The 16,282-nt window shown below is 31.7% G+C and overlaps 2 protein-coding genes across 2 annotated transcripts in view; both read right to left on the bottom strand.

Annotated features, from left to right (window-relative positions):
• The window catches only part of LOC130636660 (uncharacterized), a 50,678-nt gene extending 49,763 nt beyond the window's left edge, over positions 1–915 (bottom strand). Inside the window, exon 1 of the mRNA XM_057446453.1 lies at positions 701–915. The gene's annotated coding sequence lies outside the window, so the exon portion shown is untranslated. The remainder of the gene's footprint in view (positions 1–700) is intronic.
• A 4,019-nt stretch (positions 916–4,934) lies between these two features.
• Positions 4,935–16,282, bottom strand: LOC130636662 (ankyrin repeat and MYND domain-containing protein 1-like). The gene is made up of 12 exons (XM_057446455.1): positions 15,695–16,282; positions 15,459–15,605; positions 13,564–14,037; positions 12,109–12,812; positions 11,228–11,399; positions 10,550–10,834; positions 9,933–10,064; positions 9,579–9,686; positions 8,473–8,617; positions 7,718–7,891; positions 7,385–7,495; positions 4,935–6,012 (listed from the first exon to the last, which is right to left on the bottom strand). The coding sequence occupies exons 1-12, from the start codon at positions 15,983–15,985 to the stop codon at positions 5,870–5,872; spliced, it is 2,886 nt and encodes a 961-aa protein (XP_057302438.1). The 5' UTR covers positions 15,986–16,282; the 3' UTR covers positions 4,935–5,869.

Below are 16,282 nucleotides of genomic sequence, written 5' to 3'. Positions count from 1 at the left end.
CGTGATATTTTTCTCTTTGGAAAGTGAGAAAAATATCAGCTCTTCAAAAATTTTTTTGTTTTGAAGGAAATATGCACACGTGAGCACATATGACACAGAAAAAGTGTTACAAAGATCATCACAGCGTTATTAGCAAGTAAACATAAACAAACAAAATAAACAGAGATCCAGATGGAATTTTTGAAAAAAAAATTCATAATTAAAAAGTTTAGTATATTTTGCCCTGATTTCACGAAAAAAAACAACGAAAAAAAATCATTTTACACTCCCCTTAAAAAACTTGGGAACTAGAAAAACTTTTTGTGAAAAGAAACTTGTTAAATTTATGATCTATACTAATAGAAAAGTGATTTGTATAATTGCATCATTTAGTAATAATATTTGTTAAGCAGTTTTAAAGGAATTAAAATTATGCAAAACCTGATTCTATTTCTTTTCCACTACAAATTAACTTAGTTAAGAAATTGATCAAAATTGTGATAAACGTTAAACATTTTTTTAAAGTTGCCCCCTGGCTAGATCCCCACAAAATGTGTATAAGTAGCATATACAGATTTGGTCTATACACTGTCACCGTCCAACCCATGCTAGCATGGAAAACGGACGTTAAGCCGAGAATGATGATGATGATGATGACACCACTTAATAACAACAAGATATTCCAAAAAAATTAAAAAAGACACTAGCCAAAAAGTTCTACCTTTTGGACATTCCAAACATTTGGATGATCCTTCTACTAATGCATACCAACCAAGCGGACATTGAATTTGCACATGTAAACCATCCTCAGGACAATAGTATCCAACAGCACATTTTTTGCATTTACTCCAACCAGCATGTGAAAAACTTCCGGTTTTACAAATGACTGGTTTGCCATGATTACTCAAACAACTATCAGAAAGGAAAGAAAATAAACATTATATATACTTAAAAAACATTTTCAAGCAAGCACGTATTTAATATATTTTAATCATTTTGTGTTAGTCAAGTGAATGTGCAGATGTGCAACTCTGGACTACTCTTTATTTAAACTACGTATTCCTAGCTATCTAACTAACTATTTCTTGATTCTCCAATAAGTTTTTTGCCAACTTCTTTACATTGAATACCTAAAGCAAAAAACAACATTGTATGTATATATCTGGTTGTTTTGAAGAAATGCTAATAAATTATATTGAACATACCAGTAACACCATTTTCAGATTGGTTAACTCTTTCTGTTAGTTATATTTGCCTAAAAACATGATTATAATTATGATTATAATTAAGTCTATCATAAAAAGTAATTTGCGAGAAATTGTTTAGTTTTGTGTGCCAACATTTGATAAAGAGGGATATTGGAAATATCTTTAAAGTAGCAAAATATAGTTAAGATAACATACACATTTTATAGGAACCAGTGAAATCTGATCAGATGCTGAATGTTCCTATTTTCTAAACCTTTTTCAGCCTGATTTATTTTTATTTTGTACCTAAAAGGTTGCACCCTTTTTCGTGTTGCCAAGTCAAATGTGGAATCAACGTTGTCATCTCAGCCTAACTACCAAGCTAAACAACATCAATTGTGGCAGTCTGACTACAACTTCCCTGATAGACATTATTTCAATGTTTAAGTATTGATGTGATTCACTAGGCAGACTTGCAACACCTGCATATATGGCCGTCTTGAGCAACTTTCTGAATAGAATTCGTACTTTTCGTCTCATAGCTCCTAAATTTGCCCGGATTATTTCATAAATGCAAAACAATGCTTTTAATTTCACTTTATTTTTTTAAACTTTTAAGACAGCTTTTAAGTAAACAGGTAAATCATAGCCGTAAAAAAGGTCTGGAACGAAGCTGGTTACAAAAGTAACTTTTCTGAAAATAAACTGGATATAAGCAAAAGGACAGCTTCAGAAGTAAATAGGAAAGCATTTTATGATTTGTATTCGGATAACATCACATAATTTGATAGAAAACCAACCTAACTAGTGATAACATCAATTCGAAATTTTGCAGGGCAACATAAATAATGACCCTAACAAGAAAAAACTCAATTTGCTGAATTTTACTTCATTTTTATTCCCATTTTATATCCATACTTGTTTACAAGAGTTTACATTCTTTATTAAATTGTTTAGCTAAAGACAGAAAATAGATAATATAGTACGTATTTGTTACTAAACCTACTTCCACTTGGTAGCCAAAGTCTCTTTTATGTATTAATCGAACTTTTTATAATTTTTTTTGTTCTAAAAATAAGGGGGAAATTTAAGAGATATTTATACAGCATAAAATTAGGACTGGAAAAATAGTACAACAAAGTGAATGTTTGACATAAAAGTGGTTAAGATATTGAGCGTTAACTATATACCCTGTGAAAATTACAAACTTGTTAACAAAATTATTCTAGTAAAATAACCTCAGAATTTAGGAGACTTTAATTAGTTGGATGTTTCCTCGGTTTCTTATAAAAAAAATTTTGCAATTTACAATCAGGTTGTTCTTAGTTTTAAAAGTAAGATTCAAGGCTGAGGCTTTTTTCTTTATTTTTTTCCTTAGTTTTCAGCAAAACTTGATGGTCCTGATTTTGTAAAATTGTCCTTATTATAAAAAAAATCATAGTGATCATCAATGTTCGTTGCTGAAATTTCTCTGCACTATTTCCATTAAATCCAAACTAATTATTATTAAGTTTTCGGAAGTTTGTAAAATTGTAAAAATGGTTTTATATTTTTACCCGCTAAGCCGGCTATCACGCACGTGGCTCCACGTGTTTTTGTGTGTGCCATTATGATTTGTGTAACAACATATGACAATATAAACGGTGATAAACAATAGTGCAATAATATATGGAAAGAGATACATGGTATCCAATTTCAATTCGATGTTTGATTACATTTTAAATGTAGCTAAAATATTCGTTTCATATAAAATGCTTTTCTTCTATCTTTTCGTTGATTTTTTCTCCTCTTTTTACTCCATAAGTTTCGTGTAACGTGAGCACGAAACTTTATAATTTACTGATCCAACCGAAAAAAGCCCCCCCACCCGGACGAGACGCAAAAGCTGGAGATTAGGGTTGACGCAAAACATAAACAAACCAACGTTTGCGTTGACAGCGAGTCTATTTCTTTGCATATATGTGATTTTAAAATATTATTTTTTAAAAAAGTAATCATCTTTTTCCTCCTGGAGACTAAGGTAAAAAAAGTTGAGTAAATATTGTAACGTATCGACCAACTTCGTCTCCGGGCTTCTTGTATCTTTACAGATATAATAAACAGACAACAGGTGCTGGGAGTGAGGTGTAATTTGCGTAGTGCATAAAATTTGTACAAAACAATCCTATTGCAGCCTCCTTCCCATAGCTCTTTTTAAGAAAAATGAATCGTTTAATGAAAATTGATCTACACTCTTTTATGAGATCGATATAATAGCAAAGTAGTGCGGCTTGAAATTGTAAAAAAATAAGAATTAAAAATAAGAACAATAGCAATACTGGCATTTTAAGTTCTTTCCTATCTTTTTTTGCAAAAAACACATCAAACGTGGCTAAATAACTTTCTATGGCTGTGACTTGCGAAACTTGTTCTCGGATTATGCGTCGCGAAAATTTAAAACTAAGATCAATCCGGTAAACATGTGAATAGTAGAAACACCTCAGGCTGAAGACGAATTTCCTGGGTCTTATAAGAAAGTGTATGCAATTTAATAATAGCCATTCATCCTAGAGACATAAATCTTTTTTAATTCATTACACAAATCTTTTCCATAATAACATATCTCATCTAGTATTTGCAACAATTATATTTCCTTTTTTCATACCAATTCTTTGCAACTCTTTTTCTCTTACAAGATATATAAGTGCATTTCTTTAAAAATCTTTATCAAAAATTTTCCTAATCGTAATTACAAGACAAGGTACGTCCTAAAGTAGCACAAAATGGATCCACTAATCCACGGTTGTATACCTAGTGAAGAAGCTACCTCAAGTCGACTCGTATTGAAGAAAATTATTTGTTTACATAGTCGATGTTAACAACCTTGGAATGTGCAATTAGAAAAAAATGACCATCTTTTTTTTTGTGTTTTTATTTGTTCATCACAAACAAACATTTTCTCCATTACAATATTATCACAAATAGTATTTGTTTGTTTTTTTACTACCAAAAAGATGAAAACCGAACTATCTTTCGCGCCAATAATTCAAAAATACGAGCAATTTGTCGTTTTTGTTATGACAAAAATGTTTTTTCTGTTATCATGTGGAATCTACGTACCAAATACGCGTTAAGAATACGTTTTATAAGAATATCAGGCTGAGATCTCAGGTTTAAAAGAGTTGAGTTATTGTTTAAAAAAATGGGGAAAGAACGACCACGACCAGACTGGTTGAAGTTTTGATATTACTATAAAAATAGCGTGTGTTCTATCACACATTTTAAAAAACTTGTTGTTAGATTTTCCCGCGTCATCTTCTGCACCAACAGTTAACAGCCATCATCAGCTACGATACCCTCTTATCCGCGGTGAAAAAATACCATATAACCACTTGTTTTTTTGCACCGTAGCGACTAAGCTTTTCAAATTTTATGATTATTAAATAAAAGACAATCTTAAGTGATAAACCAAACCACCAAACCGCCACCATGTCTATGGAACTTCTCTTCTCCAGATATGGTGTCCTTTTTAAAATCGTTACAGCACTGGTATTTATTGTTTGGGATATTTATTTATTGCAAAAGAAATGATTGATGCAGAATTGACATTGATACAGAGATTTTATTTTATTGTTACATGTCTTGAATATATCGACAAGCTTTATTGTGAGTACAGCCAAAACAACAATTTTGCATCAAAACTTTTTTTTCTTTTTACTTGCTAGGAAATGAATCCGTCAAACCCGACCTTTTCCATAACAGAAGGAACTGTAGATACGAAAAGATTAAATCTATCTATTGGGCTAATTTTTATTTTTCGGATAAGTAAAAAATCAAGTAAATATGTGACAAATATTTAATTGTAAATTCAATTGCGTCATGAAAATATATATATACACAAATCCGGTTTAAAAAAAATTGCGATCTTCAAAATAAATCTCACGTAATATTAGACAACAGAAGATAAATATGTGTGTACGTCTCGCAACCTTGCGGTAACTATAACTTCTGCAGATAAATATGTGTGTATATCTCGTAGCCTTCCGGTAACTGCAACTTCTCCAGATATTTGTGTGCATATCTCGTAACCTTCCGGTAACTATACAATATCGCCAGAGAGAAAACAGTTTAACTTGATAAAAAATTGAGGGGTTCGAGATGAGAGCCAGCTGATGAATATTACCGAAAGTTCAAAGGAAGAAAAAAATAGTTTGAGATAATGGAGTTGTCCGGCGTTCAAATTACTGGGCGTTTGCGTTACCCAGCGTTCGAGTTACCAGAAGTTTGAATATTTATAAATGACCTCAATTCTCCTCCATACATCTGGAATCGAAGATATAAGGATTTCCATCATGTGAATAAAAACTTTATAATCATTTAAGTAACACATGAATACATTTTACATTTAGTGCTTGTACAATTTAGGCGAAGCACGGGCTAGCGGAGATATTTTTCTTTTTATGTTTCTACTTACCTAGCTTGTCCCAAGTGTAAAAAAATATAAAAATTTAACTTTCAATCCTACCTTTTTTTAATAAAAAAGAATGAAACAGACGATTTTTCAATTTACTGGCTCACAAGAAAAGCATTTCGTAACCCCATAAAAAAGTAAGAGTAAAAATATAATTTAAGTGCTTTAAATAATATTTACATTAGCTGTTTCAAATTCATGTATTTTGTTAAAAAAAATAAATTATTAAATATCTATAGTTTAAGACGAGCAATTATAATCGAGGCAAAAACCCATTCGGCGTCGTTGTCCCTGTCTTTATGCTAGCCGTTCTTTGCAAGTGTTTAACGTCAATAATACAACCATTTGTAGTCGGGGTAGGCGAGTCTGCTCTCGCCTCAGGACTTGTCTTTTGACCTGAAAATTAAGATAAGCTTCCTATTTTAAAATAAGATCAAAATAGCATAAGGTTTACAAGAAATATAAAAAATAAATAAAAAAATACTTAATAATATTTAGCTTTCGACAATTAGAAATACAACCTTGGAGATACAACTTTAAGGTTACTGTAAAGGAAACAATTTTTTTTTTAGGTTTTTTGCAAAAAATTCATGACATATAGAAAAAAAAATTCTCTTTCCAATGACATATTTTATAGTCTATGAAAATATTTGGAACATCCCTTTTTTCTGGAAAAAGCCTTTTTAGAGCTGTTATATCCTTCACACCTTTGAAAAAATATGTGCAAAATGAGTTGAGCATATTTTATGTAAACATTATGCATAATATATATGGAACTCCCATATAAAAATATGCATAATAATATTTTTTAGATAGTTTACTTTCACTATCGAATTAAAAAAAAATCAAAGTTAAGGAATATGCATGAGCTGTCTCTTGTAAACCTGACTTTTGTCTATTAATGATTCTGAGCGCGTGCACGCATATTCAGCATAAAAAAAAAGTTCGTACTTCTACCATCTTTCTGTATACTCAGTTCACACATTTTTATAACACTTAGGAAAATCTTTAAAAACAAATATCTCGTTAGTAAATTTTCGCATACATGCCTTTACGTTTGTGGTCTCTTTTTCTGAAATCTTCTTAATGGCTCATTGAAATTTTCGGCAATGAAACGCTGAATAAATTATGCACAAAATGTTCCCGGATTTTTTTGTATAAATTACTGATTAGCCAATTATGACGACAGAAAGAAAAAAATATGCATTTTTTTGAATGATTATATATAATTACAAATAATTTCATAAAGACGTTAGTAGAAAAAAAACCAGGAACCCTTTTGAATTTAATTTATGCTGAATATAATGGTGCGAAAAGGAGAAGTCTGTGACCACGCGTTCGGAAAAAGGAGCCATTTTAAAACGCGCGGTGAAAAAAACTGTTGTGTGTTTATTTCATTATATTTTCTTTTTGGAAAATTACCATCTCACGAAATTAACACCATCAAATAAGTCTTTCATCAAGCATTCAGAAACAGAAAACACATAAGAAAATATAAAAGTATTGATAAATTATAAGGGTTTTTCCGAGACTACTCATCAAGTGAGTTTTTTCTTTACAGTAACCTTAATATCATACATTAAAACTTATAAGCTTACTGTTACTTAAAGAACTCCACGTATTAATCTCATGACTGCAGTGTAAAAGCAATCTGATCAAACGAAGGAGGCACACAATATTAGTCTGATCTAACCTTGTTTGTATTACACTCAAGATTAAAACTGACATCTATACTATCCACAAATAAGTCAGAGATTCATAACTTTACCTATTAATCTGGCGCATTCTTCTCGATGTCTAGCGTTCCACGCTTTCGCCTTGCAATTTTTAGAACAGTAGAAGACTTCTCTACATCGTGCACATGGAGTTAAACGAACACCTGGAGTGAAACAAAAACACTCATATTTATAAAGCAAAATTTCTTCCACAGGCACCAATTCTCGACTTAAAGCCCATTTTGAACTAGTTCTTTCCAGGTAAAGATACAGGGGTGGTTAATCAATAATTGTTAAGATTGTCTTGTGTCTCTTTTTTAACGATTAATATCAACTTTTGTGAGATTTTATAATAAGCAAGCAGTCAGGCAGGCAAGCAAACAAACCTATGGAGCGGCCGCATTCATGACAGTATCTCAACCTTTTCTTCAAATTATTCTTTCCAGCAGTTTTCACGATCACAAATCTTAACCCACAAGATTCATCTCTGCCTTGTGGAGAAGCGATAGAAGAAAATCTTTCATCACGCTGTGACCACACAGAATACATATCTTCTTGATCTATATGAAAAGATATTGAAATAGTAATTTCGTCTGAATACTATTTTTCTTAAGAATACGGTTTAAAACTCCTTAACAGCCAGTAGATTTCTCGACCTTGCGTTCTATGTGATGTCTCTCTCAAAAAAATTCCTAGATATTTTCAAGATCGGTTTCGCGATTTTTTCAAAATCCAGCGAGAAATAGTGAGAGCTACACAATGTCTTACATCTACTGAACCCTTTCTCGGGCAATATTTCCAAAGTCAACCCCAACAGCGTGGGTGCCGTAGGGGAGGAATCGACTTGCTAGAAAATTTTTAAATCGCAGCTCGACAAAAAGTAGGACAAATCAGACTTTTTATTGACAAAATCTGGATACACCTAGTCTCCTATAAATTACATATTTCTAATGCGAAAAGTGTTCATTCATGGAAAAACTGAGCAAAAGTTCAAATAAGGAATTCGGAAAATCGAAAGACTGACATAAATTTTTCTAACCTTTTAATTTTTATCTATTTTTGTTTTCAACACCAAATTTCTCCATGAGGGGCACGTAATATTTTTACTTTTTATCGTAAATGTTCGACCAAATTCACCTACCTTCCACTGGTTCAGTTTCCTCTTTTTTTAAAGCAGCGTTTCTTAAATGCTTTCCCACATACGTCAAAAGAGATCTTCTAGCATTGAAACATTCACGTTCAAGGGAAGATAAAGCATGATATGGAGTACAAGCAATGCGGCGATCCTAAATCAAAAAAAAAAAATCTTGAGCTTCGCATCTTGCCTACTAAGTACGCCTCAATTTCGCCATTATTTTGTGGCTACAAAAACGAGAAAAAAATTCTGTTCTGCAACAAGGTTAGAAAAATTCTAAATACGGTCTTTGTAAACAAGTTACAATGGTCTCAAAAAACGTCTGTTTTAACTATTTCTAAGAAGCTATTAACCATTAATTTTAAATCACTAAAGCTTGGTTTCCACTAAGTGGTAACTAGCGGTAAATAGCGCTAATAAGCGGTAACTTTTTTATAAATAAAAACCGACTGGTTGCTAGCGGTAACATATTCATGAGCAGTAACTAGCGCTAAATATTAATTTTTGCGACCGTCCAAGAAAACGACAAATTGGCTAACGTAATTCTGAAGTAGCCTTACTTTTTCGATAAATCCAAAAGAATATAAAGACAATAGTGTCACAGACACAAAATCGATGTTTTTTTTCCTTCTTCCATTTTTCCATCATCATTTATCATCAGAGCAAACCCAAGCAAAGCTAACTCTCCCTCTTCTGAAGAATTCATTCTAAACTGAGATTGCTTACTTTTATATTTTTTTATTTCCCAAGTGGAAACATAAAACATTAGCGCTAGTTACCGCTTGCTAAAAAATTACCGCTCATAAGCGCTAAGTATTGCTAAGTGGAAAGCAAGTTTAAGAAAGAATAAACCCATAACAAGTGGGTACATAACGGGTACATAACAAGTGGGTACATGGTACATAACTGGGTACATAACAAGTGGGTTAACAAGTGGGTACATAAAACGTGGGTATATAACAAGTGGGTTCATAACAAGTGGGCACATAACAAGTGGGTACATAACAAGTGGGTACATAACAAGTGGGTACATAACAAACAGGTATTTCTATTCTTAGCCACTTGTCCTGCTTTTACTTCAGTTAAGTGTATGAACCAAGTATTTCAATTACCTGTGAAAACACATGGTAAGCATAATCAACAACAGTTCCTGGCGGATACTTGTCTGATATTCTTACAGGTGTTAACAGGTCAGCTCCTGCGTTGATAAGTTTTTCTACCTGTACAAAAAACACACGGATCATAATAAGTGTTTAATCTCCGTGAGTTATCAGTAGTTAACTGTATTTCACTTTTTTGCTTTCATATGATTAATTATCTGAGTAGTGAGTATGTATATAATATGGGTAATAAATCTATACACAAAATAACCCAACAAAACTTCTTTAAAACTACCCGAACACGCAATGTCACAGTGGTCCAGAAATAGATACGAGTTAGGAAACACTGGTTGTGATGTTACTCACTAATTTCATTCTTTCATTTGGTGTCCGATGTCGTTCAGCTTGAAATGAAACTGCAACACTCAGAATCGAACCTAAGCCATGTGTCAGTTTTAAACTTGGATTGGCATTGTAATTTAACAGCATATCAACAAGCTAAATCGAAATGCAAATTATTTTAACAGAAGTAGAGGTACCATATATTAAAAGTAAGCACTATGAATTAAAACTATGAAAAGCACCAAATTATGAATTAGTGAAGTTACTTAAGGTGTAATCCAAAAATCCTGAACCATAACTCTTTGGGTCCCATTGGGAATTTGGTATACGATCTTCTGTAGGGAAAATTGAGCTTTTATGTCAAGTCAAGACAATAATGCGTGCTATTCTTGTTTAATTGGAAAATTCAAGTTGAAATTCTAATAGGGAAGTAGCCTTACAACGGTTACTGAGAACACCTGGATTACACCCTGGTGTTTGACAGTCAGAAAGCATGAAATGACACTAAGAACCATCTAGGACATGTCATTTGGTACTGAACATTGTCCAGAATCTAAAGCAATTCAAATCTGAGGTAATACATATCCCCTTAACATTTTCTTTCACTTAAAACTAAAATTCTTTTTCTAAGCAACATTTACCAAGTCATTCCCACTGGCGATGGCAAGTGAGAGAGCAGAGTTTCCTGCACATAACAAATCTGGATCTGCACCATGCTCCAACAACAACTTTCCAATTTTTAACGACTGCTTATAATTATCTTCCCGGCAACAAACTATATGTAACGGAGTTCGTCCTCCATCATTGATGTTTCCAAAGTAATCATCCTGAAGATTGGGATCAGCGCCAAAGCTTAAAAGATGCTTAGCAATCTCGACACCTTCAGGACAAGGAAGAGCTACTGCTATGTGCAAAGGACATAACTTCTAAAGTAAAAAAAAAAAAAAAACATTTAAAGATTGTAAACCTATTTTTGTATAAACCACCTTAGGACACCTTATTTTTATTAATATTCTGAATATTTATACAGGATACAACCACTTCAATTTCGGAAACACTGTTATCAATATGTGTTATGTGTTCTGAATACGGTAAATATTTAAATGTACAGCGTCTTCTGGAAAATACAAGAACCTCATAATATATAATATTGGGAACAAGTGTAAAAGATGCATATAGTTTAAACAATTTTCATTTTTGTGGTCTAAAGATTCTTCTAAAGATCCACATTATACAAAGAAAAAAACTTATTTCTTTGACTTTTTTTGTCTTAACACGAGCTTCAAACGGAGTAGGAATTTTTTTTCATAGATAGATACCTTTTGATTTGTTCTAGCTGCTGTATCAGCACCTCGTTCCAGCAAAGCCAGCACTGCAGCTGTATTGGCAGATTTGACAGGAAAAAATATTACAGGTAGTGGCAGAGATGATGCATTTGGATTGGCTCCCCGCTTTAACAATAATTGAACAGTCTTTTCAAGATGGGGTTTTCTAGAAAAATAACAGTAAACACGTATAATTACCTCAGGCATTTTAGCTGTCCTATATAAGTAACTTGTCTTGACTTATAAATGTGAGACATGTTTAAAGGACATTTATATGGTGAGAAATTATTGCGTAAAGGGCTGATTCCAAACCACCACATGCTTGAAAAATTAAACCCAAGCATGTGCATTGAAAACTTCTAATGTTCCACTCAAATTTTTTTCTTTTCTTTTCTGTTTGAGAATGAGTAGAAATATTTTAACTTCAAAATTCAAAATTGAAGAGCTGGAAAATCTTTCTTTGTCCAACTAAAAAAAAGCATAAAAATTGCTAATAGAACAATATAATTTTTTAGTAGAAATTTGCTCTAGCAAATTTTTTCAATCAAAATATTAGTTGTGAAATTAGCGCTTTACATGAAATCAACCTGTTAATATGGAAAAATAATTTTTTGCCTAGTATATGTATGAATTTTCAATGTCCATATTTTTGTTGTTAAAATTTTGTGCCTTTAAACAATGCACTAGGAAAATTAAGATTTATTTTGCAAATTTTTATCACGCTTATTTTGATTAGTGTAACTTTTTGTTATCGGATATTAATCAATGATGGTCATCCTGTTGCTGTTTTTGCAATTAAAAAATATCTTGCTTTTATAAAAACAACCCAAATTTAGTTTTGCAGTAACCAAAACAAGATTAACGTTTTCAATTACCTTTCATTATTAATGAAATTCGTTTTCATATCGTTTGTAGAAATCGATCCTTCCAAAGATTTAGAATCGTTTGAACATCTGTATAAACTTGCTCTAGTTGTTGGAAGTGGATCCTCTAAAATATTGATAGGTCCAGTGTTTACATCTTTAAGAACACAATCATTCAGCAAAATATCAGGTTTTTCACTCCCAAGTGACAACAAGTGTGGGTTTAGCATAACTTCTTTAAATGTACAATTAATAACTTCCACTTTTTTCACCCGATTTAACGACCGTTGATAAAACTCTAGTTTCCATTGATCAAAAGAACAATCTACTAAATCTCCTTCATCAGATATGGATTCACTTTTCGTTGTAGAGCTTTTTGTTGAGAACTTTGAAAAACTATGCTGACGTATTTTTTTAGGAGTTAAACTCTTTTTTCGCTTCGAAGGTACCAATGCTTTGTGTAGTTGTTCATACTTTCCCATAATCATCATTTTGTCATTACGATTAATAACGATTCCTGTTTTTTTCTCAAGTTCCGTAGAAATAAACAAATTATCCTTGTAATCCATGTTCTCTGCAATATTTTGAATAAAGTTCAGTTCTGTGTACAATAAAACATGGCATGCTGATAAAACAGAAAGGCCTTCATTAGTTAAAATATTGATATTAGCTCCATAGTCCAGTAAACAATTTAAAATTTCAACGTGGCAGTTCACCTAAAAAAGGAATAACAATTAATTCCTATTAGTAAAAAGTCCAGTATTTGTATTACAACAAAACTCTATGATGAGAAAATATAATTGTATTTAATGCGAGTGGACATTTTGAGATTTTCCAGTAAAACTGATTTTAACAAAGTAAATCGGATGGGCTCATTTAAAAGTATGTGCAGTTCACATGCATTTTGATGGCACCATCGGATTAAGTTCCATTTTTTTTGACGTAACACTGTTTCCAAAAGCTTCATGCATTTTTATATTTTATGGATTTTTGAGTGATTTTATAACAAATTGGTGTTGATATTTAGAATAATTAATTAACAATTAACAATAAATTACTAATTACTCATTACTGGAAAGAATACAAAATATATGTTTTGTATTTACTCTCAAGAGTGCTTATATTTTAGTATTTTAAATTCACAACAGGTTTTTTGTTCCCTGAAGAACTCAAAAAAGTGTTTTTCACAGCTAATGTGCTAGTGGGACTAGACCCTTGGTATAACAAAAGAATAAAACATTTATTCCCATTTTTCTCTCAGAAAATATATTTTAACAATGTAAAATGAACAGCTAGAACAACACCCTGTTTGCAAATATACTTTCCGTTAAACTTTTCTTCTAACATGCACACATTACATATTTTTATGCTTTTTTGATACATTCATAATAAACATTATGAAATTTGTATATATAATGACAGTAATGACAGTAAAAGTAATATTAAAATTAAAAAATCTGTACTTACAGCAGCAGCTAATACTGAAGAATGACCAGTGCTGTCACATACATTAACACTGACTAAACCTTCTTCTAAAATCCTCAGGGTAGTTCTTACATCACCAATTGATGCTGCCTGAAGTAACATGAGAGATGATTCCTCCAAATAACCCGGTTTAGAATGAACACCTCTGACTCCTTTCAATATTTGGTGGAGAGGAAAGGAACTTGGCATGTTTGATGACTCAGCGAACTTGGTATGTGTAAAAAAATGTGTGTCTCCTGATATTGACCTTCTTAAATTTGCGGATTTAATTTTCTCTGAAATGTTATCGCCAGCATTTATGCGATGCTCTGTAACATGTTCATACATAAATGCTTCAGGTACAGCAGTGCAAAGCTTGACAATCATCAAAGATTGCCAAATACCAACATCTTGCTTCATAGTTTTTTTGTTTGTAAATATGCCTGGTCCATAACGCTGATCATTTTTGTAAAAACCCTAAACAATAAAAAAAATTTTTAATAAACTAAGTAAAAACAAAAATAATTTTTTTAATTTCACTGGCTCTCTACATCTAGAAAAGAATTATTAATGGTAAATTTTCAATTTTGAAATTAAACTTCAAATTAGTTTACACATGCAATGTAAATTTATTCTTAATGTGTTTTTTAAATGATATGATATATAATTAATAAACATTTTAGGCAAAATTCTATTTGATAGAGAGTTTAAAGTACTTATTTTGCAGTTGCACATGTACAAGCAAAATTCATCAGGCACTTTCTTTCGAACAATCATGGAGACTTGGTCTGTGGCTGCATTTTTAATAACTTTAAAATTTTATAGAATGAACTAGTAATAAGGCTCATAGAAAAATGATCCATCGTTGAATTTCAATCAGCAATGACCTGTTAATACCTCCCAAATTTTTTTTACCTGGTGCCTGTATCCAGTAAAACCAGAAACGTTAATTAAAATAATCTATATCCTATCCTATATCCTATAAATTATTAGTGCTTTTAAATTTATTAAAATTGAAGTATAAACAACACAATAGATAGATAGATATGCATATTTTACATGGCTAGACTTACAAATATTGAGGCATATATCATGTCTATTATCTCCAGGAGGGGCCATGGCTTAGATGGGGAGTATTTCATGCTTGTTTTAAGCTACACAGACCTAATTAGGGTGTACGCTGTACCAGACAACTTCCCCCACCTCAATGCTTTCCTAGTGTAAACTGTGCATTTAATGAGTGTTTTAATAGCATTAAAAAGCTACAAAAAATGGAAGAAGGGATGCTGCAAAATTCCCAAAGTTAACTAGAAAGAATGTTCATGTCAATAATTAACCAAGATAAAAGCAATTGGGTTCCAAACCAAAGTGATAGTGTATGCTGTACTCATTTTGTCGAAGGAACAGCCTCCTAATGTATCCAGATCCAACATTAGAATTAGGGTCAACACTCCTGTTACAAAAAAAATCTATTGGAAAACTATTTCAACATTCTTCGGAAAAGACTGTTTTAGTCTTCACCATATTTTGTTTTAAAAGAATGTTGCTTAAGTACTTTTAATACATCAGGTTTTTTTCACTAACAGAACCAGATTACACAATTCCTTACCACCTAAATGTGAATCAAGCAATGATTGAAATTATTAAATCTTTTTTCGGTAAAGTTAAATCTTGAGTTTACAAATAAAAGGTAGAATCAATATTTCTTTACAGAAAAATAATTTTATGAAAGCAAAACACAACAATATCATTTTGGGGAAATCCTAAATGCAGCACTAGACAACATATTGACCTCTAAAATATAGATGGCCTTAGATGCTCTTATATTAAACACTTCATGGATACAAAAATATTTGATAAAAACACAATAATGCTGAAGACAACACCTAAAAACGAACCTCAAATGTATCACCATTGTTCATTGTGAATATTCCAAAGCCACATTTGACATTATTTTTAAAATTTCCCTCATATCGTCTACCATCAGGCCATTTATAGATACCGAACCCCTCTCGCATGTCCTTAAAAAATTCACCATGGTAACTCTATGAAAAAAGACGCTTATATTAATGATAGTAAGTATTATATATAACATTTTCAAGATAGAATAAATATAAAAAAACATCTAAAATACCTCTTTATTTAGCCAAGTTAATTCTCCATATCCATGTCGCAAATCATTTTCAAACATGCCAATATATACAGTCTCATCATTCCATACATATTTTCCTTTACCATGTCGTTTGTTTTCTACATAATATCCCTCATATGTACCACCATTGGACCATTTAAATTTACCCCAACCACTTCTTTGAGTACCATTTATTTGACCTATATACCAAGCCCCATATTGATTAAGTTTCTTATTTGTTGGTTCACACTTGAACCTCTCAATAGATTGAATGCTCTTAACTGTATTTAGCATCACACTATTTGAATAATACTAAACAGGTTGACAAATCTCTGTCATTTTTTATGTGTTAGTATGTCTAAAAATTTAAAAATCACCATTACAAATACCTAGCACATTATTGTATCAGTAAAGTGGGATATAAAAAAACAGTAACCAAGATTTTCTTTGGATGTATACGTAAGGTTTAGATGTATACGTAAAGTTTAATATTATGAATGCAAAATATTACACATAACATTACATGTTGTATTTCTGCTTATTATTTCTTTATGCTAAACCCTAGAATGCTCAAATAATGAATGTAAGTTT

The sequence above is a fragment of the Hydractinia symbiolongicarpus genome, chromosome 3 (assembly GCF_029227915.1).
Source record: "Hydractinia symbiolongicarpus strain clone_291-10 chromosome 3, HSymV2.1, whole genome shotgun sequence".
NCBI classification, from domain to species: domain Eukaryota; kingdom Metazoa; phylum Cnidaria; class Hydrozoa; order Anthoathecata; family Hydractiniidae; genus Hydractinia; species Hydractinia symbiolongicarpus.
This window is presented reverse-complemented; position numbering and strand designations above follow the sequence as displayed.

Excerpts from the sequence above, each read along its gene's own strand:
- LOC130636662 (XM_057446455.1), bottom strand. The coding sequence starts at position 15,985 with ATGCTAAATACAGTTAAGAGCATTCAATCTATTGAGAGGTTCAAGTGT. Across the intron at positions 8,618-9,578 it reads CTTACCATGTGTTTTCACAG|GATCGCCGCATTGCTTGTAC; the intron begins GTAATTGAAATA and ends TTTTTGATTTAG. Across the intron at positions 6,013-7,384 it reads AGAATGCGCCAGATTAATAG|GTCAAAAGACAAGTCCTGAG; the intron begins GTAAAGTTATGA and ends CTTAATTTTCAG.